Source organism: Salvelinus fontinalis, chromosome 16 (genome assembly GCF_029448725.1).
Source record: "Salvelinus fontinalis isolate EN_2023a chromosome 16, ASM2944872v1, whole genome shotgun sequence".
NCBI classification, from domain to species: Eukaryota; Metazoa; Chordata; class Actinopteri; order Salmoniformes; family Salmonidae; genus Salvelinus; species Salvelinus fontinalis.
Genome location: NC_074680.1, coordinates 14,892,690 through 14,913,465, shown reverse-complemented (window position 1 = coordinate 14,913,465; position 20,776 = coordinate 14,892,690). Strand labels below are relative to the sequence as shown.

The 20,776-nt window shown below is 43.6% G+C and overlaps 1 protein-coding gene across 6 annotated transcripts in view; it reads right to left on the bottom strand.

The window, feature by feature from the left end:
- LOC129812690 (disks large-associated protein 2-like) overlaps positions 1-20,776 on the bottom strand; it is a 226,735-nt gene that overhangs the window by 30,574 nt on the left and 175,385 nt on the right. For all 6 annotated transcript variants that reach the window (XM_055864469.1, XM_055864470.1, XM_055864465.1 and 3 more), the window contains one exon: positions 7,103-7,314. In XM_055864469.1, coding sequence (XP_055720444.1) covers positions 7,103-7,314 — 212 coding nt within the window. The remainder of the gene's footprint in view (positions 1-7,102; positions 7,315-20,776) is intronic.

Sequence of the window (20,776 nt, the reverse complement as noted above, 5' to 3'; positions counted from 1 at the left end):
CAAATGGTAAGACAAAGATAATACTATACAGTCATGAATGAAAGGCCTCCCCAGCAGGCATTCTTCAGCCTGGCCTGAACCAGGTAGCCCAACACTGCAACACTAACATGCTGAGGTAGCCCAACACTGCAACACTAACATGCTGAGGTAGCCCAACACTGCAACACTAACATGCTGAGGTAGCCCAACACTGCAACACTACATGCTGAGGTAGCCCAACACTGCAACACTAACATGCTGAGGTAGTCCAACACTGCAACACTAACATGCTGAGGTAGCCCAACACTGCAACACTACATGCTGAGGTAGCCCAACACTGCAACACTAACATGCTGAGGTAGCCCAACACTGCAACACTACATGCTGAGGTAGCCCAACACTGCAACACTAACATGCTGAGGTAGCCCAACACTGCAACACTAACATGCTGAGGTAGCCCAACACTGCAACACTACATGCTGAGGTAGCCCAACACTGCAACACTAACATGCTGAGGTAGCCCAACACTGCAACACTAACATGCTGAGGTAGCCCAACACTGCAACACTAACATGCTGAGGTAGCCCAACACTGCAACACTACATGCTGAGGTAGCCCAACACTGCAACACTAACATGCTGAGGTAGCCCAACACTGCAACACTAACATGCTGAGGTAGCCCAACACTGCAACACTACATGCTGAGGTAGCCCAACACTGCAACACTAACATGCTGAGGTAGCCCAACACTGCAACACTAACATGCTGAGGTAGCCCAACACTGCAACACTAACATGCTGAGGTAGCCCAACACTGCAACACTAACATGCTGAGGTAGCCCAACACTGTCTACAGTGAATACAGGAGGAACTTCATCAACTGTCTCCATACTTGTGTTGTCAATGGACTCTGAGGCAGGCCACGGGGCTGGGCAACATAAAATGATCCAAATATATATTCCTCTTTCACTAAGAGCAGCAGGCTCCTGGACTAACTGCTGAGAGAGGCACTATCTAGAGACCCTCCGAGCATAATACGTGTCATGGATATCTGCTGCTCCGTCCTCCAAATCACTCCCTTTTTAGTGACATTCTTAATGGAGTTTAATTGTTAGTACCCAAATCCCAAAACCGTGTTGTTTTCATAGCTACTGGTTTTGGATCATAGGCTGATGAAGGGTATTAGCAAAGCCACTATCATCACATAATATAATAAACTGCTGCATTGTGTAGTACTGCGCGAGTGCGTGTCCAATCGCACTGACGTGCTTTCACACGTCAAAGACATATACACCCACAGAGGACTTTTAAACCGTTCAAAATTCATTTAAACTTATCAGACAAAATAATAATAATCCTTTGCAAAAAAAAAAAAGGGGAAAAAAGCAGTGTAAATGAAATGTAATGAACACCCCAGAATCTTGGGTAACTCATTTTAATTGTGTCAAGCGGACAGTGGTGAGAGTATTAAGGGATAGTGTTCGCTCCACTTTGCTGTGATGTCAGTATTTTCCAGGAAAAAGCCTTGCTGTACCCTAATGGTAATTTAGCAACCTGTGTTGAATGGTAATGAGTAGAGCTGCTGCAGCATGCAGGGGTTGGGGAGGAGAGAAACACACCACAGTCATACAGAGCGAGGTAGGCTACTATCATGACTGTCATAACTGGATCAAGACCAACTGCAGGGATACCACGAGCACCATAGAAATGGATAGAGATACATAAAATCTCCATGACAAGAATTTCAACAGGCACGTTTGCATTTACCTATGGCAATAGGTTTCACACTGTGTTAACAACACAACTTTGACATGTTACATCAATCTCTATACTGGCACATTTGCTGTTAAATTTAAGGGTGTCAATCAAATGACCAAGAAGAAATATAGAATTTTTGGTGTGCCAAAACATTACCGACAAAACATTCCCCCTTTCCAAAATGAAGACTGTGCTAGCACAAAGCAGCCTGTTATGCGAGTGCCAAGAAAATAATTCATCTAATAGAGACCTGTACATTGATAGTCCAGCACATGTCAGTCACGGTGTTGTACTGACTGACACAGCAGAATAGAATAGGCAGACAGAAATATGAGGTTCTGAAAGTGCTGGTCTGGGAGGAGGGTTTTACAATGGAACATTAATAAAATGGACTCCTGAACTCTCCTGTTATTACTGTTTTCATATTCAACCATGAACAAAGAGAGAAGTGGCCTTTGAGGAAGAATGAAAGTGTGCTTGCACTGGCAGACAGTGGCGCTACATTAACAATTACATCAGGGAAAGATGGACCGCCAAGTACAATTGAGTGTATTTATGTCTGATATAATGCTAAAATTAAAAACGCAATAAAGAATAAACTATAGCTGTGGCTCAGAGAATAGTGACTTTCTCATACCTGCACTGACACAATGAAGAACATCTTTTATGCAAGACAAAACTCTAAAACCATTTAGACTGAAAGTCTATGGGAGATGGATTTTACACTGAGATCCACCTTTGAACTACCACAGGATCTCATAAAATGACTACGTTTTTATTGCAATATAACTCTGCCACTGCTCTGCGACCTAAATTGACAAGGATATGAATGATATATGAGAGTGCCCCAGGGGTGAAGGTGAGGAAGTGCGGTAACAAGGAAATGGGAGAAACACTGGGCAAACACAGCAGCCATTGACAAGGACAATTAACAAACCATACAAGGACAAGAAACAGCCCATATGAAAAAATATTATAGTTTACAACAGGAACACTACAGTACTTACTATAGAATTTGATAGTAAATTGTAGTATACTGTAGATTATTCTACTACATACTGTAGTACTTACTATAGAATTTTGTAGTATACTGTAGAATATTAAAGTAAATACTGAAGTATTATCTACAAAAAAATATTACAGTAATGTCCGCTAAAACACTACAGTCCGGGGCCTCCCAAGTGGTGCAGCTGTCTAAGGCACTGCATCACAGTGTTGCAGCATCACTACAGCCTTGGGTTTGATCCCAGGCTGTGTCACAACTGGACGTGCCTGGGAATCCTATAGGGCGGCGCACAATTGGCGCAGCGTTGTCCGGGTTAGGGGAGGGTGTGGCCGGGTGGGCTTTAATTGGCTCATCGAACTCTAGCGACTCCTTGTGGCGGGCCTTCTGCCTGCAAGTTGACTTCAGTCGTCAGTTGAGCGGTGTTTCATCCGACACATTGGTGCAGCTGGCTTTCGGGGTTAAGCGAGCGGGTGTTAAGAAGCAGTGCGACCTTCGCCTCTCCCGAGCCCGTTGGGGAGTTGCAACGATGAGACAAGATTGTAATTGGATATCACGAAAAGGGGGGCTAAAATCAAATGTCACACTACAGTCTGCAAAAACACTACGTTTTTAACTATAGTAAATTATACAGTATTTTATTTCCATATACCCTGTCCATTCCCCTCCCCCATATACCAATTTGTGCCACCCATACGTGAGAAAACTACATGCCAAGTATATACCATATTGTGTTCTATACAGGTTGTAGAATATATTATTACCGGTTCAGACCCCAGTCCTACCAACAGGTTATGGAAAATGTGCTCGTATAGTATTTCTCCAGTAGGTTTCCTGAAGGAGAAAGCCACCACTTCTATGTCAAAGATAATAAAACATAAACACTATAGTAAATACTACAGTAATGTCTGCAAAAACACTATAATAAACACTACAGTATACTACAATCTGAAAAAACACTGCAATAAATACGACAGTATAGTACAGTCTGCAAAAACACTACAGTAAATACTACAGTATACAATCTGCACTATATTAATTACCATAGAAAATACTATAGTTTTATTTTACTACAGTATTTATACTATAGTTAACAGTAAATACTACAGTAAAGAGTACTGTAAAGTCCGCAAAAACATTTCAGTGAATACTATAGTATTATACCATAGTATACTATTATTATTATTACTATTAGTATTTTTTCATGTAGAAGTAGACACAGAGGAAATAACCTGTATTCTGAAACCAGATTTGTAATGGGGAGACATTTCTATGCAAATAACAACATTGGATCATTTTGGTTTTACTTCCATCACTGATTTTAATGCAAAGAAAAAGAGAACTAGAATATGCAGTTTTATAATCCAATAACAATAGCCTTCCAACAGAGTAGGTAAAAAGGCAAACAACAGCATTCCTGGCCCTCTTATTGAATCATCTATCTTGGATATGTTTTTGCTTGTGCCATTGTTAGTGTGTTAGAATTTTGCTCGTCTCATCCAATCGACAAGTATTGCAATCTAATTTCATGTTAATCTGCTGCATTTGTCCCAACGTCATTCCATTATCACCCTAACCTCGTTTCTGTAATTGTGTCTGCATCATGGCCTATCTAATCCTCTCCAGCACTCATTCATTTTATACCCCCAGTGCAAACACTTAACAAAGCTTTACAAACAATGACACTAAAAACTTTTTGCTATAGAAATCAAATCTGATTCATTTATTAATAAATTTGGTATTTCTACAAGTTCTAGAACATGCCCTTATTAACCACAGATCTAGGATCAAATCTTTGGCATTACCTGTGTAATGGGGGTCAGTGTGCTGCTAACAGCTTAGCTTCCTCCAATGTCTGACTGCCCCATACTGGGCTCAAACCAATGATCTTCTGCTTCGCAACATATGTGACCGCCCTCCTTGACAACGTTCCAACAGGTTGAGGCACCCAAAAGGTACCGATTTGGATGGCTCCATCCGTGACATTTCAGGCTAGCTGTGGAGTGAGCTTACGGCACGTTCTTAAAACTTCTTGTCAATATGGGGGCGCTGTTTTCACTTTGTAAAAATTCATTCCCAAATTAAACTGCCTCGTACTCAATTCTTGCTCGTACAATATGCATATTTTTATTACTATTGGATAGAAAACACTCTAGTTTCTAAAACCGTTTGAATTAAATCTGTGAGTAAAATAGAACTCAAGTTGCAGCTAACTTCCTGTCAGGAAGTGAGAAATCTGAAATCGGGCACTCTGTTCCAGGGTCAGTTTATTAATTTGCATGTAATCTATGAGTCGACATGCACTGCATACGATTTCCCCTAGATGTAAGCAGTGAGAATTGGAACGGGGTTGCTAGGCAGATCTGAGGCCATATAAAGGCTCTTGGAACGTGGGGTGCACTCTTTTCAACGTTCGTCATGGCGCAAGACAGACCTCAGGATGGCATTCTGAAAAGCTCTCGTTTTAGGCCTTAGATATATCTGGCTCTGATTTTATTCGATATAGGTGTTAAAGACATCATAATATAGTTATTTTAAACCGAGGTATATCAGTTTGTATCAGTATTGTCACGTTCCTGACCTATTTCTGTTAGTTTGTTGTATGTCTTAGTTGGTCAGGACGTGAGGTTGGGTGGGCATTCTATGTTTTCTGTTTCTGTGTTGGTTTTGGGTTGCCTGGTATGGCTCTTAATTAGAGGCAGGTGTTTGGCGTTCCTCTAATTAAGAGTCATATTTAGGTAGGCGTTGTCACAGTGTTCGTTGTGGGTGATTGTCTTCTGTGTCTGTCCACCACGCGGGACTGTTTACGGTTTGTTCGGTTTGTGTAGTCTATGTTTCCTATTCGTGCGTTCTTCTTGTTTTATGTAAGTTCGTCGTTTAGGTCTGTCTACACCGTTTGTTGTTTTTGTTAGTTTAGTCAAGTTCGTGTTTTCGTTAATAAAATATGTCATTTCACTACGCTGCGCCTTGGTTCCCTCAATACTCCTCCTCTTCAGATGAAGAGGAGGAGGACTGCCGTTACAAGTATATTGCGATTTTTGGATATTTCTTTGTGCTGCGTTATGAAGAGTTGGACACGTCTGGGCCACATAGCTAATGTTTGCTGCTAATTCCTAAGTTGAAGACGACAATCTACAACCGAGCAACGATGATTCTGGACAAAGGACCACTTGCACAAGATTCTGATGGAAGCTCATCAAAAAGTAAGAACTATTTATGATGTTAATTCGTTGTTCTGTTGAAAAATGTTACACTACTATTCCGCCATTAATTTCGGTGCAGTCTCGCTTTAACGCACGCTGTATGTCGTAGTAACGTTAATTTTTAAAATCTAACACAGCGGTTGCATTAAGAACTAATGTAATCTTTCATTTGCTGTCCAACCTGTATTTTTTAGTCAAGTTTATGATTAGTTATTGATTAGATTAGGTGCCTCTCCCAAGATTTCTCCCGACATTTTGTTGGCAGCTTGGCTACTATTCTCATTGTATAACCACGATGGGTGCCGCTAAATATGCACATTTTCGAACAAACAATATATGTATTGTGTAATATGATGTTATAGGACTGTCATCTGATGAAGTTCTGAGAAGGTTAGTGAAAAATGTAATATCTTTTGCTTGTTTATTCGCTATCGCTAACGTGCATGAATCAATGCTGCTGTGTGGTTGGCTATTGTAGTAAGCTAATATAATGCTAAATTGTGTTTTCGCTGTAAAACACTTAAAGAATTTGATATATTGGCTGGATTCACAAGATCTTTGTCTTTCATTTGCTGTACGCTGTGTATTTTTCATAAATGTTTTATGATGAGTATTTAGGTAATTCACGTTGCTCTCTGTAGTTATTCTAGTTGCTTTGGTGAGAGTTGTGATGGTGGCTGCAATGTAAAACTATGATTTATACCTGAAATATGCAAATTTTTTGAACAAAACATATGCTATACAATAAATATGTTATCAGACTGTCATCTGATGAAGTTGTTTCTTGGTTAGTGACTATTTATATCTTTATTTGGTCGAATTTGTGATAGCTACCTATGCAGGAAAAAAATGGTGGGGGAAAAAAGTTGTGTCTTTTGCTATGGTGGTTAGCTAATAGAAATACATATTGTGTCTTCCCTGTAAAACATTTTAAAAATCAGAAATGATGGCTGGATTCACAAGATGTGTATCTTTCATTTGGTGTCTTGGACTTGTGATTTCATGAACATTTTATTATATGATATCCCTGTGGCTTTAGGCTAGGCTATGCTAGTCAGCTTTTTTGATGGGGGGGGATCCCGGATCCGGGTTTGTGACTCGTTAGAGTCACAAACAGTTACACAGCAGTTACACATGCTAGGATACTTTACATGGCCTACCTCTGGGAGTCTAGGAGTGGTCTCTGCATGACAGACTTGACCAGGGCGTCTGGCCGGACCGTCTTCACGGGGGACGTCTTGGGGCTGGAGTCAGACTCTCCACTCTCATCATCACCCATGGCTTTGACGTAACTGCTGCTCCTCATCCTCCGGCAGGGGATCTCATCATCCTTACCTCCCCCTGGGTAACCACTCCACTCATCCTGAGGTACCTGGGGGAGGGGGTAGAGAGAGGGTTAGAGAGAAGGGTTGGGTACCCTGTAATAGAAGTAGTAAAATTGTAGAAGATACTGTAATGTAATTATAGTATGAGTACTACAGATACACAGGTTTACCTCAAAGTTTCTTCGCTCCCACTTGCCGTAACATGTACTTACCTACATGGTACAGTAATTACTGTAGGTAGGTACAGTTTATCTTTAAACTGTGGATATTGTTACATAGACCTGAAAACAGGTAGCCATTAGCTGTTTGGTTTTGGTATGTCAGGAGAGTTGTTGTTTTCTCAATGTGGCTATTGGCTCAGCCGTAGTGTAAAGCAGACTGTCCTCGATCATGTTTATTGGTAAAATGAAGGTAGTGAGAGTGGGATCATAGAGGATCAAACTGAATAGGAGATTCATCCACAGTCACATTTAACCACAGCTCAGGCAAAGATAGGTACAGTATATCACTTGTAATATTCTGTTATCATTCTCTCTATATAGCTAGTAAGACATTTGCAACTGAGACAAGGCTCTTGCATGGCATCATCCCCATTGGCAAGATGTTTTCTGACTCAGACTTGTTCCCTTGACTGCAATCTGTTCCCAGATTGAGACTCAAAGCGAGGTACGTGCAGTGTGATCGTGCTGTGTTTACCCAAGATTGCATTACACATCATAAGGCTCTTCAATATTGAATGTGAGACCAGCATCAGAGATGCTTCCTCTTGAATTTGCAGACGTGTTGCTGTGCGTTTTGTTGCTGTGCGTTTTGTTGCCAACCTTACTTTACTAGCTGACAACTTTACGTTTTTTTTTTTCTTCTTTTTAATTACGGTTTATATTTTTAGTTTTTCCATCACAACTTTTTTTCCCTCATTCAACTTTTTCACTCCGGACGCTTTATCTGGACATGGTTCGTCAGCACTTTCAACAGCCGAAGCTAAGTAGTAACATTAACATGATGTCTTCTAATTGCAGTCACTGTACTCATAATGTACAGGAGAAGCCCAGCTTCAGACGCAATCATTAGGCAAGGGTAATTTCATTGTAGAAAAGGATGAAACAGCGTCTGTGCCACCAGTAAGTACAGATAGTAACGTTAGTATAAATCCCCCTGCACAGTCCCCGCAGCCGGACAACTTTCTCATGGCTTCTGGAGGGAAATGCTGTAGGAATGCTCAACTGGTGTCGCTCATTCAGCCGACAAACTTTCAACCGGTTTTCCCCATTAAGTAGCGAGTCGGAGTCTGAGGCCGGGTCTTCTCTTGTCTCTACTCCTCCCGTTACGGGGTCTGAGACGCCGAAGGCTCCCACCATTAGCTCTGACAAATTGAAAACCCTAGTTATTGGCGAATCCATTACCCGCAGTATTAGACTTAAAACGAATCACCCAGCGATCATACACTGGCGAGTGTAGAGAGTATAGAGATATTGCTATCCACGTCGGCATCAACGATGTTAGGATGAAACAGTCAGAGGTCACCAAGCGCAACATAGCTTCAGCGTGTAAATCAGCTAGAAAGATGTGTCGGCATCGAGTAATTGTCTCTGGCCCCCTGCCAGTTAGGGGGAGTGACGAGCTCTACAGCAGAGTCTCACAACTCAATCGCTGGTTGAAAACTGTTTTGTGCCCCTCCCAAAAGATAGAATTTGTAGATAATTGGCCCTCTTTCTGGGACTCACCCACAAACAGGACCAAGCCTGACCTGCTGAGGAGTGACTGACTCCATCCTAGCTGGAGGGGTGCTCTCATCTTATCTTCTACCAACATAGACAGGGCTCTAACTCCTCTAGCTCCACAATGAAATAGGGTGCAGGCCAGGCAGCAGGCTGTTAGCCATCCTGCCAGCTTAGTGGAGTCTGCCAATAGCATAGTCAGTGTAGTCAGCTCAGCCATCCCCATTGAGACTGTGTCTGTGCCTCGACCTAGGTTGGGCAAAACTAAACATGGCGGTGTTCGCCTTAGCAATCTCATTAGGATAAAGACCTCCTCCATTCCTGCCATTATTGAAAGAGATAGTGATACCTCACATCTCAAAATAGGGTTACTTAATGTTAGATCCCTCACTTCAAAGGCAGTTATAGTCAATGAACTAATCACTGATCATAATCTTGATGTGATTGGCCTGACTGAAACATGGCTTAAGCCTGATGAATTTACTCTGTTAAATGAGGCCTCTCCTCCTGGTTACACTAGTGACCATATCCCCCGTGCATCCCGCAAAGGCGGAGGTGACGTTTTCGTCTTTTGAGCTTCTAGTCATGAAATCTATGCAGCCTACTCAATCACTTTTTATAGCTACTGTTTACAGGCCTCCTGGGCCATATACAGCGTTCCTCTCTGAGTTCCCTGAATTCCTATCGGACCTTGTAGTCATAGCAGATCATATTCAAATTTTTGGTGATTTTAATATTCATATGGAGAAGTCCACAGACCCACTCCAAATGGCTTTCGGAGCCATCATCGACTCAATGGGTTTTGTCCAACATGTCTCTGGACCTACTCACTGCCACAGTCATATTCTGGACCTAGTTTTGTCCCATGGAATAAATGTTGTAGATCTTAATGTTTTTCCTCATAATCCTGGACGATGGGACCACCATTTTATTACGTTTGCAATCGCAACAAATAATCTGCTCAGACCCCAACAAAGGAGCATCAAAAGTCGTGCTATAAATTCTCAGACAACACAACAACACAACAAACAACAATCAGATGACAACAACAAGGACGTCGGAGGACAAATATCAGTTAACCACCTAACTGAGGAACTCAATTTAACCTTGCGCAATACCCTAGATGCAGTTGCACCCCTAAAAACGAAAAACATTTGTCATAAGAAACTAGCTCCCTGGTATACAGAAAATACCAGAGCTCTGAAGCAAGCTTCCAGAAAATTGGAACGGAAATGGCGCCACACCAAACTGGAAGTCTTCCGACTAGCTTGGAAAGACAGTACCGTGCAGTATCGAAGAGCCCTTACTGCTGCTCGATCATCCTACTTTTCCAACTTAATTGAGGAAAATAAGAACAATCCAAAAATTATTTTTGATACTGTTGCAAAGCTAACTAAAAAGCAGCATTCCCCAAGAGAGGATGGCTTTCACTTCAGCAGTAATAAATTCATGAACTTCTTTGAGGAAAAGATCGTGATTATTAGAAAGCAAATTACGGACTCCTCTTTAAATCTGCGTATTCCTCCAGTGCTTAGCTGTCCTGGATCTGCACAGCTCTGCCAGGGCCTGGGATCGGGAGAGACACTTAAGTGTTTTAGTACTATATCTCTTGACACAATGATGAAAATAATCATGGCCTCTAAACCTTCAAGCTGCATACTGGATCCTATTCCAACTAAACTACTGAAAGAGCTGCTTCGTGTGCTTGGCCCTCCTATGTTGAACATAATAAACGGCTTTCTATCCACCGGATGTGTACCAAACTCACTAAAAGTGGCAGTAATAAAGTCTCTCTTGAAAAAGCCAAACCTTGACCCGGAAAATAAAAAAACTATCGGTCTATATCGAATTTACCATTCCTTTCAATTTTTTTTGAAAAAGCTGTTGCGCAGCAACTCACTGCCTTCCTGAAGACAAACAATGTATACGAAATGTTTCAGTCTGGTTTTAGACCCCATCATAGCACTGAGACTGCACTTGTGAAGGTGGTAAATGACCTTTTAATGGCGTCAGACCGAGGCTCTGCATCTGTCCTCGTGCTAGTAGACCTTAGTGCTGCCTTTGACACCATCGATCACCTCATTCTTTTGGAGAGACTGGAAACCCAAATTGCCTACACGGACAAGTTCTGGCCTGGTTTAGATCTTATCTGTCAGAAAGATATCAGTTTGTCTCTGTGAATGGTTTGTCCTCTGACAAATCAACTGTACATTTCGGTGTTCCTCAAGGTTCCGTTTTAGGAGCACAATTGTTTTCACTATATATTTTACCTCTTGGGGATGTTATTCGAAAACATAATGTTAACTTTCACTGCTATGCGGATGACACACAGCTGTAGATTTCAATGAAACATGGTGAAGCCTCAAAATTGCCCTCGCTAGAAGCCTGTGTTTCAGACATAAGGAAGTGGATGGCTGAAAACGTTCTACTTTTAAACTCGGACAAAACAGAGATGCTTGTTCTAGGTCCCAAGAAACAAAGAGATCTTCTGTTAAATCTGACAATTAATCTTGATGGTTGTAAAGTCGTCTCAAATAAAACTGTGAAGGACCTCGGCGTTACTCTTTACCCTGATCTCTCTTTTGACGAACATATCAAGACTGTTTCAAGGACAGCTTTTTTCCATCTACGTAACATTGCAAAAATCAGAAATTTTCTGTCCAAAAATGATGCAGAAAAATTAATCCATGCATTTGTTACTTCTAGGTTAGACTACTGCAATGCTCTACTTTCCGGCTACCCGGATAAAGCACTAAATAAACTTCAGGTAGTGCTAAATACGGCTGCTAGAATCCTGACTAGAACCCCAAAATGTGATCATATTACTCCAGTGCTAGCTTCCCTACACTGGCTTCCTGTTAAGGCAAGGGCTGATTTCAAGGTTTTACTGTTAACCTATAAAGTGTTACATGGGCTTGCTCCTACCGATCTTTCCGAGTTGGTCCTGCCGTACATACCTACATGTACGCTACGGTCACAAGACGCAGGCCTCCTAATTGTCCCTAGAATTTCTAAGCAAACAGCTGGAGGCAGGGCTTTCTCCTATAGATCTCCATTTTTATGGAACGGTCTGCCTACCCATGTGAGAGACGCAGACTCGGTCTCAACCTTTAAGTCTTTACTGAAGACTTATCTCTTCAGTAGGTTATATGATTGAGTGTAGTCTGGCCCAGGAGTGTGAAGGTGAACGGAAAGGCTCTGGAGCAACGAACCGCCCTTGCTGTCTCTGCCTGGCCGGTTCCCCTCTCTCCACTGGGATTCTCTGCCTCTAACCCTATTACAGGGGCTGAGTCACTGGCTTACTGGTGCTCTTTCATGCCGTCCCTAGGAGGGGTGCGTCACTTGAGTGGGTTGAGTTACTGGCATGATCTTCCTGTCTGGGTTGGCGCCCCCCCCCTTGGTTTGTGCTGTGGTGGAGATCTTTGTGGGCTATACTCGGCCATGTCTCAGGATTGTAAGTTGGTGGTTGAAGTTATCCCTCTAGTGGTGCGGGGGCTGTGCTTTGGCAAAGTGGGTGGGGTTATATCCTTCCTGTTTGGCCCTGTCCGGGGGTATCATCGGATGGGGCCACAGTGTCTCCTGACCCCTCCTGTCTCAGCCTCCAGTAATTATGCTGCAGTAGTTTATGTGTCGGGGGGCTAGGGTCAGTTGGTTATATCTGGAGTACTTCTCCTGTCTTATCCAGTGTCCTGTGTGAATTTAAGTATGCTCTCTCTAATTCTCTCCTTCTCTCTTTCTTTCTCTCTCTCGGAGGACCTGAGCCCTAGGACCATACGTCAGGACTACCGGGCATGATGACTCCTTGCTGTCCCCAGTCCACCTGGCCTTGCTGCTGTTCCAGTTTCAACTGTTCTGCCTGCGGTTATGGAACCCCTACCTGTCCCAGACCTGCTGTTTTCAACTCTTAATGATCGGCTATGAAAAGCCAACTGACATTTATTCCTGATTATTATTTGACCATGCTTGTCATTTATGAACTTTTTGAAAATCTTGGCTCTCTCTAATTCTCTCCTTCTCTCTTTCTTTCTCTCTCCCGGAGGACCTGAGCCCTAGGACCATACGTCAGGACTACCGGGCATGATGACTCCTTGCTGTCCCCAGTCCACCTGGCCTTGCTGCTATTCCAGTTTCAACTGTTCTGCCTGCGGTTATGGAACCCCTACCTGTCCCAGACCTGCTGTTTTCAACTCTTAATGATTGGCTATGAAAAGCCAACTGACATTTATTCCTGATTATTATTTGACCATGCTTGTCACTTGTGAACATTTTGAACATCTTGGCCATGTTCTGTTATAATCTCCACCCGGCACAGCCAGAAGAGGACTGGCCACCCCTCATAGCCTGGTTCCTCTCTAGGTTTCTTCCTAGGTTTTGGCCTTTCTAGGGAGTTTTTCCTAGCCACCGTGCTTCTACATCTGCATTGCTTGCTGTTTGGGGTTTTAGGCTGGGTTTCTGTACAGCACTTCGAGATATTAGCTGATGTACGAAGGGCTATATAAAATAAATTTGATTTGATGTGTTACAAGTTGCATGATAAACCACAGCAGAGCAGCGGTAACACTGTTTGACATTCCTGTCGGATGGTTTACTTACTGACGCCTATGAGCAGTAAATAAACCATGCAAGAGAACTGTTCTAGTTCAGTTTAATTCAATATAATTACTTTAAAAATATACAGAGTAATTGAGGGTCTATTTGTTACGAAAATCCTTTCTGAAATTCAAAAGATCAAACTAAAATCCTAAGCCTAACACAAAAGTACCATTTTCTGGTCTTCTGTTTGCATAAAGGCATTTGTTGAAAGGTTGTGGAAACCATTTGAAGCTGCTGGACAAACGGCTAGGGGTTAATTTAATCGAACTGATGAAATCATGCTGTTTACAAACTCATTTAAATATCACAGGCGCGTTAAACAAAGAAGTTACCACTAAAGTCTCTCTCTCTTCCTCTCTCTGGGCTCTATTTTCGTCTGGCACAAAGGAGGTGCAAGTGTCATACGCACGTTAGTTAGCAATTTCGTCTGGCACTGACATTTTCCAGCCCTAACACCAGGTTCGGTAATTTACCTGTCTAACATCAGCTCGCTTGCACCGAGGGGGAGGGGTGGCAATATTTGAGGTTTGTCCTTAAAAACAAGCGCAAAAGTGACTATTTCATGCAGCGCTAATGGGCCATTTTACAGCGCTAATGGGCCATTTTACAGCACTAATGGGCCATTTTAAGACCCACAAAAAGCAGGTCTTAACGGTAATGCAGTTGATAAAGGCATGGATTTAGAGAGCGGAAGTGCAGCCTATCCAGCCATGAAGCACAGTGCCCATGGAAGGAGAGATATTCCCTTTGTGCCGGTGAATCTTGTATTTAGAAAAAATATATATGATTGGCTTCCCCCATTTCATTTAACTTATTAGAAAGATACACCGTCCATTGGTAAATTCGTCTGCTATTTCTGGAGAAGTGCAAATATGATCTGTAAGATGGTTCCATGATGTTTATAAAACATTACATTTGTGAGCAGTATAACGGTGAGTGGACATTCCCTCTTTCTCTTTATATTTTTGGTATTGCGTTAGGTTTGTTACAATACAGCCCTCTCTGTCACCGTTTTGCTTTACTTCAAAAGTACAGCAGAGTTAAATTACCGCAACTACAACAGCCGATGCTCCAGTACCATTTGCCGGATGGTAGCAGAGTGAACAGTCTAAGGCCTGGGTGGCTGGAGTGTTTGGCAATTTTCCAGGCCTTCCTCTGACACGGCCTGATGTAGAGGTCCTGGATGGCAGGGAGCTTGGCCACAGTGATGTACTGGGCTGTCCGAACAACCCTCTTTAAGGCTTTGCGATGTATTTGCCATACCAAGCATTGATGCAGCCAGTCAAGATGCTCTCGATGGTGCAGCTGTAGAACTTTTTGAGGATCCGAGGGCCCATACCAAATCTTTCCAGCCTCCTCAGGGGGAAGAGGCACTGCCGTGCCCTCTTCACGACTGTGTGTGGACCATGTTAAGTTCTTACCGATGTGGACGCCAAGTCACTTGAAGCTCTCGACCGACTCCACAACAGTCCCGTCGATGTGGATGGGGGTGTGCTCTTCCCTCTTTCTCCTACAGTCCACGAGCAGCTCTTTGGTCTTACTGATGTTGAGGGAGAGGCTGTTGTCCTGACACCACACTGCTAAGTCTCAAAATTAACCTTAATTTAACTTGGAAAGTCAGTTAAGAACAAATTCTTATTTTACAATGACGGCCTATCCCGGCCAAACCCTAACCCGGATGACGCTGGGCCAATTGTGCGCCTCACTATGGGACTCCCAATCATGGCCGGTTGTGATACAGCCTGTAATCGAACCAGGGTCTGTAGTGACACCTCTAGTACTGAGATGCAGTGCCTTAGACCGCTGCGTCACTCGGGAACCCTCTAGACGGACTCATTGTTGTCTGTGATCAGGCCTACCACCGTTGTGTCATCAGCAAACTTGATGATGGTGTTGGAGTCATGCGTGGTCACGCAGTCATAGGTGAACAGGGAGTACAGGACGGGACTAAGCACACACCCCTGAGGAGTTCCAATGTTGAAGGTCAGCGTGACGGAGGTGTTGTTGCCAACCCTCACCACCCGGGGCCGAAGTCCATGATTCAGTTGCAGAGGGAGGGATTCAGTCCCAGGGTCCCTAGCTTGGTGATGAGCTTGGCTTACCAAAGATCTGACAGTAGAGAGCTGGCTGTAGTCAATAGGGCTTGTGTGTTGAAAGTCATAAGGCCCGTGGGTCCACAGCGCTCTATGGCAGAAATTCATAATATTATGATTCCAGAGTAAGGGGCTTGCAAAATGTGCCATGATGATGCCACACAAATAAGCAAAACTGGGCCACACACACATACCAAGGGAGCTATCATTTTATACCCTTCAGACGACACACACACACACACACACACACACACACACACACACCACCCACCACCACACACACACACACCACCACACACACGTTTGTTGTACTATCCTTGTGTGGTCCAACAATTTATTCCCCTTAACTTAACCTTAACCCCTAACCCTAACTCCTATCCCTAATTCTAACCATAAACCTAAAATAGCCTTTTTTTCCTTGTGGGAACCGGCAAAATGTCCCCACTTGTCTAAATTGTTCTTGTTTTACTACGCTTGTGAGGACGTCTGGTCCAAAACACACACACACACACACACACACACACACACACACACACACACACACACACACACACACACACACACACACACACACACACACACACACACACACACACACACACACACACACACACATACAAATATTGCACGCTCACCAGAGTCGATGGGTTAATTAAGTATTAAGTGTTCAAGGAGTTTGATATTTTTAGACGTCTAATTAAGGAAGGAGCGCCAGAGGACAGCCACACACTGTGGTGAGATTTGTTTAATTTGGGATTTGCTAATAAACTAGATAGACGGGTGGATCCCCCCTGTGTAGAGACAACGAACCAGACATCTCTGTGTCTCCCATCCTAATGAATACACACACAGCACAGGGCTGTTTGCATGGAGGAAGAGAACATGCAAATCTACACAGTCATGGTCCAAATGGTTCATGCTGCTTGCAACATGATAGAATATACTAGAACGTGTACTTAGTTATCTATGGGCAGAATGTAATGAATTTACTCAAGTGAGGAGAGCCACTACAAACTATACATGACGGCAAAAAACGAGAGGCAGAAAAAGGACACGTTCTGAGATATACAGTAGCTACAGTCCATCTCCTCTCCCAGACTATGTTTGGGCGTTCACCTGTATGTGGCCTCAGGCCTCAGCCCTGATCCTGTCCTAATAGGATAGACTATACATTCTAGATTCTAGTTCAGTTCTCCAGATAATGTGTGAATGACCTGTACTGTATGTGCATTTCCAGCCCTGCGCTTTCAGCCTTGCTCCTGCCCCATAGGCCTCCCCAGGGGGATGGGCTGTAGGCTGTAGGCCCTGCTGCTGCTCCTGCAGTGCATTTCATTGATTAACTCTGCAGCTCCGTTCCACTCAGGTCATCTCCCGCGAGGAACATAAGTCAGCGCCATTAAAACAGGACCCAGCCAGAGTAGAAAGGGGGATAGACCTGGCTTCCCTGGCACGACGTCGCTAAACAACTCAATCAGTGATAATCCCTCCCCACTCCATCATTTCTTCAGAGAGGACTGTGGGAAGAGAATGATTCAGTGTGTTTTAGCGAGGGGTGTTATTTCTTTATCTCTGCCCCCCCCCCCCCCCCCCCGCCCCGTTCTGGCTCTCTCTCTCAGACTACCTCACTCTACCTCTTTCTGTGTTTCTGTGTTTCTTATGTATTGGATGGTCCTGGGTCTCGGTCTCACTGCCTGCCTGGTAGGCAGCAGCTAATGGTCTTCTCTCCCATCATAAGGTTGTTGGACTCCGTTGTCAGGGCAATGAAGGCTGGGGACTCTCTATACCTCACTACCTCAGAAAAAACGTAAATATCACATTTACACAAGTATTCAGACCCTTCACTAAGTACTTTGTCGAACCACCTTTGGCAGCGATTACAGCCTTGAGTCTTCTTGGGTATGACGCTACAAGCTTGGCACACCTGTATTTGGGGAGTTTCTCCCATTCTTCTCTGCAGATCCTCTCAAGCTCTGTCAGGTTGGATGGGGAGTGTCGCTGCACAGCTATTTTCAGGTCTCTCCAGAGATTTCTGTCGGGTTATAGTCTAGGCTCTGGCTGGGCCACCCAAAGCCACTGTCTTGGCTGTGTGCTTAGGGTCGTTGTCCCGTTGGAAGGTGAACCTTCGCCCCAGTCTGAGGTCCTGAGCGCTCTGGAGCAGGTTTTCATTAAGGATCTCTCTGTACTTTAATCCGTTCATCTTTCCCTTGATCCTGACTAGTCTCCCAGTCCCTGTCGCTGAAAAACATCCCCACAGAATGATACTGCCACCAACATGCTTCACTGTAGGGATGGTGCCAGGTTTCCTCCAGATGTAACGCTTGGCATTCGGGCCGCAGAGTTCAATCTTATTTTCATCAGACCAGAGTATCTTGTTCCTCATGGTCTGAGAGTCCTTTAGGTGCCTTTTGGCAAACACCAAGCGGGCTGTCATGTTCCTTTTACTGAGGAGTGGCCATCTGGCAACAATACCATATTGGCCTGATTGCTAGAGTGCTGCAGAGATGGTTGTCCTTATGGAAGGTTCTCTCATCTCCACAGAGGGACTCTGGTTCTCTGTCAGAGTGACCATCAGGTTCTTGGTCACCTCCCTGACCAAGGCCCTTCTCCACCGATTGCTCAGTTTGGCCAGGCGGCCAGCTCTAAGAAGAGTCTGGGTGGTTCCAAACTTCTTCCATTTAAGAATGATAGAGGCCATTGTGCTCTTGGGGACCTTTAATGCTGCCGAATATTTTTTTTACCCTTCCTGAGATCTGTGCCTCGACACATATCTGTCTCGGAGCTCTACCAACAATTCCTTTGACCTGTCTTGGTTTTTGCTCTGAGATGCACTGTGAACTGTGAGACTTTATATAGACAGGTGTGTGCCTTTCCAAACCATCAAGTTGTAGAAGCATCACAAGGATGAACTATAGAAATAGAAACGGGATGCACCTGAGCTCAATTTAGAATCTCATAGCAAAGGGTCTGAATACTTATTAGTTTTGTATTTTTAATAATTTTGCAAAAAATTCTAAAAACCAGTTTTCTTTTTTTGAGTTATTTGATTATTTGATCAGTTATTTGATCAATTTTAGAACAAGATTGTAACATAACAAAATGTGGAAAAGGGGAAGGGGTCTGAATACTTTCTGAATGCACTTTAGCTATAAATGTTTTTATTTAATTTAGTTTTTTTACCTATGCCCTCCTTTGAGAGTAAGGCTTTTGAGCGAGGCTATAGCCCATCTCTGATGATGTGGGTTTATTGTGTCTGTCTGGTTCACCCTCACAGAGAGAGACTGTGGTTTCTGCAGCGCTGCAACTTCACTCTGCCTTTAATCACAGGCTTTCTCACTCTGAACCATCCACCTTTGGCAAGTCAACATGGCAGTTCAATGGTTTATTAAATCCTGCCGCATTGCCTTATCAGCAAAACTATCAAAGCCTAATCCTTGCTTTGTACTCTTCTGGAAGGAAAAGAGAGTTGTGTTAAATGTTGAAAGTGAATTAATCAAGGCTAAGACAAACCGTAAACAAAGATATTGTGTTGTGGCATTTTGGCCGAGCAGTGTGCCAAGAGCAGCAGTCGGTAGTGAATCTGTATCTTGGTCAGGTGAGCTGGTCACGTCCAGGGCTTAATTGCATTGTCACTGTCACCTTACTGCATCTAAATCAAACCTGCTGTTCCTCCCCAACAGGTACTAACGAGGGCCTGTGTGTGTGTGTGTGTGTGTGTGTGTGTGTGTGTGTGTGTGTGTGTGTGTGTGTGTGTGTGTGTTTTTATGGCAGGGTAATTGGGACTAATTTGTGTTATCAGTCTGCCAGAGAGAGAGCGATGTTTGATGCCACATATGATTCCCAACATTTGTAATTTCAGGAAGAAGCCAACTGAACTATATCTCTGTCCTGTCCTATGCTCACTAACGAGCTGCAAAATCTGGATCCCTACAAATCAGCTGGGCTAGACAATCTGGACCCTCTCTTTCTAAAATGATCTGCCGAAATTGTTGCAACCCTTATTACTAGCCTGTTCAACCTCTCTTTCGTATCGTCTGAAATCTGCAAAGATTGGAAAGCTGCCGCGGTCATCCCCCTCTTCAAAAGGGGGAGACACTCTAGACCCAAACTGTTATAAAAGTATATCCATCCTACCCTACCTTTCTAAAATCTTCGAAAGCCAAGTTAATAAACAGATCATCGACCATTTCTAATCCCACCGTACCTTCTCCACTATGCAATCTGGTTTCCGAGCTGGTCATGGGTGCACCTTGGCCACGCTCAAGGTCCTAAATGATATCATAACCGCCATCGGTTAAAGACAGTACTGTGCAGCTGTCTTCATCGACCTGGCAAAGGCTTTAGACTCTGTCAATCACCGCATTCTTATCGGCAGACTCAATAGCCTTGGTTTCTCTAATGACTGCCTCGCATGGTTCACCAACTACTTCTCAGATAGAGTTCAGTGTGTCAAATCGGAGGGCCTGTTGTCCGGACCTCTGGCAGTCTCTATGGGTGTGCCACAGAGTTCAATTCTCAGGCCGACTCTTTTCTCTGTGTATGTCAATGAAGTCGCTCTTGCTGTTGGTGATTCTTTGATCCACCTCTACGCAGACGACACCATTCTGCATACATCTGGCCCTTCTTTGGACACTGTGTTAACAAACCTCCAAATGAGCATCAATGCCATACAACTCTGCTTCTGTAGCTTCCAACTGCTTTTAAATGCTAGTAAAACTAAATGCATGCTCTTCAACCGATCGCTGCCTGCACCTGCCCGCCCGTCCAGCATCACTACTCTGGACGGTTCTGACTTAGAATATGTGGACAACTACAAATACCTAGGTGTCTGGTTAGACTGTAAACTCTCCTTCCAGACTCACATTAAGCATCTCCAATCCAAAATTAAATCTAGAATTGGCTTCCTATTTCGCAACAAAGCCTCCTTCACTCATGCTGCCAAACATATCCTCGTAAAACTGACCATCCTACCGATCCTTCACTTCGGTGATGTCATTTACAAAATAGCCTCCAACACTCTACTCAGCAAACTGGATGTAGTCTATCACAGTGCCATTGTTTTGTCCATATACTGTACTACCCACCACTGTGACCTGTTGTTGGCTGGC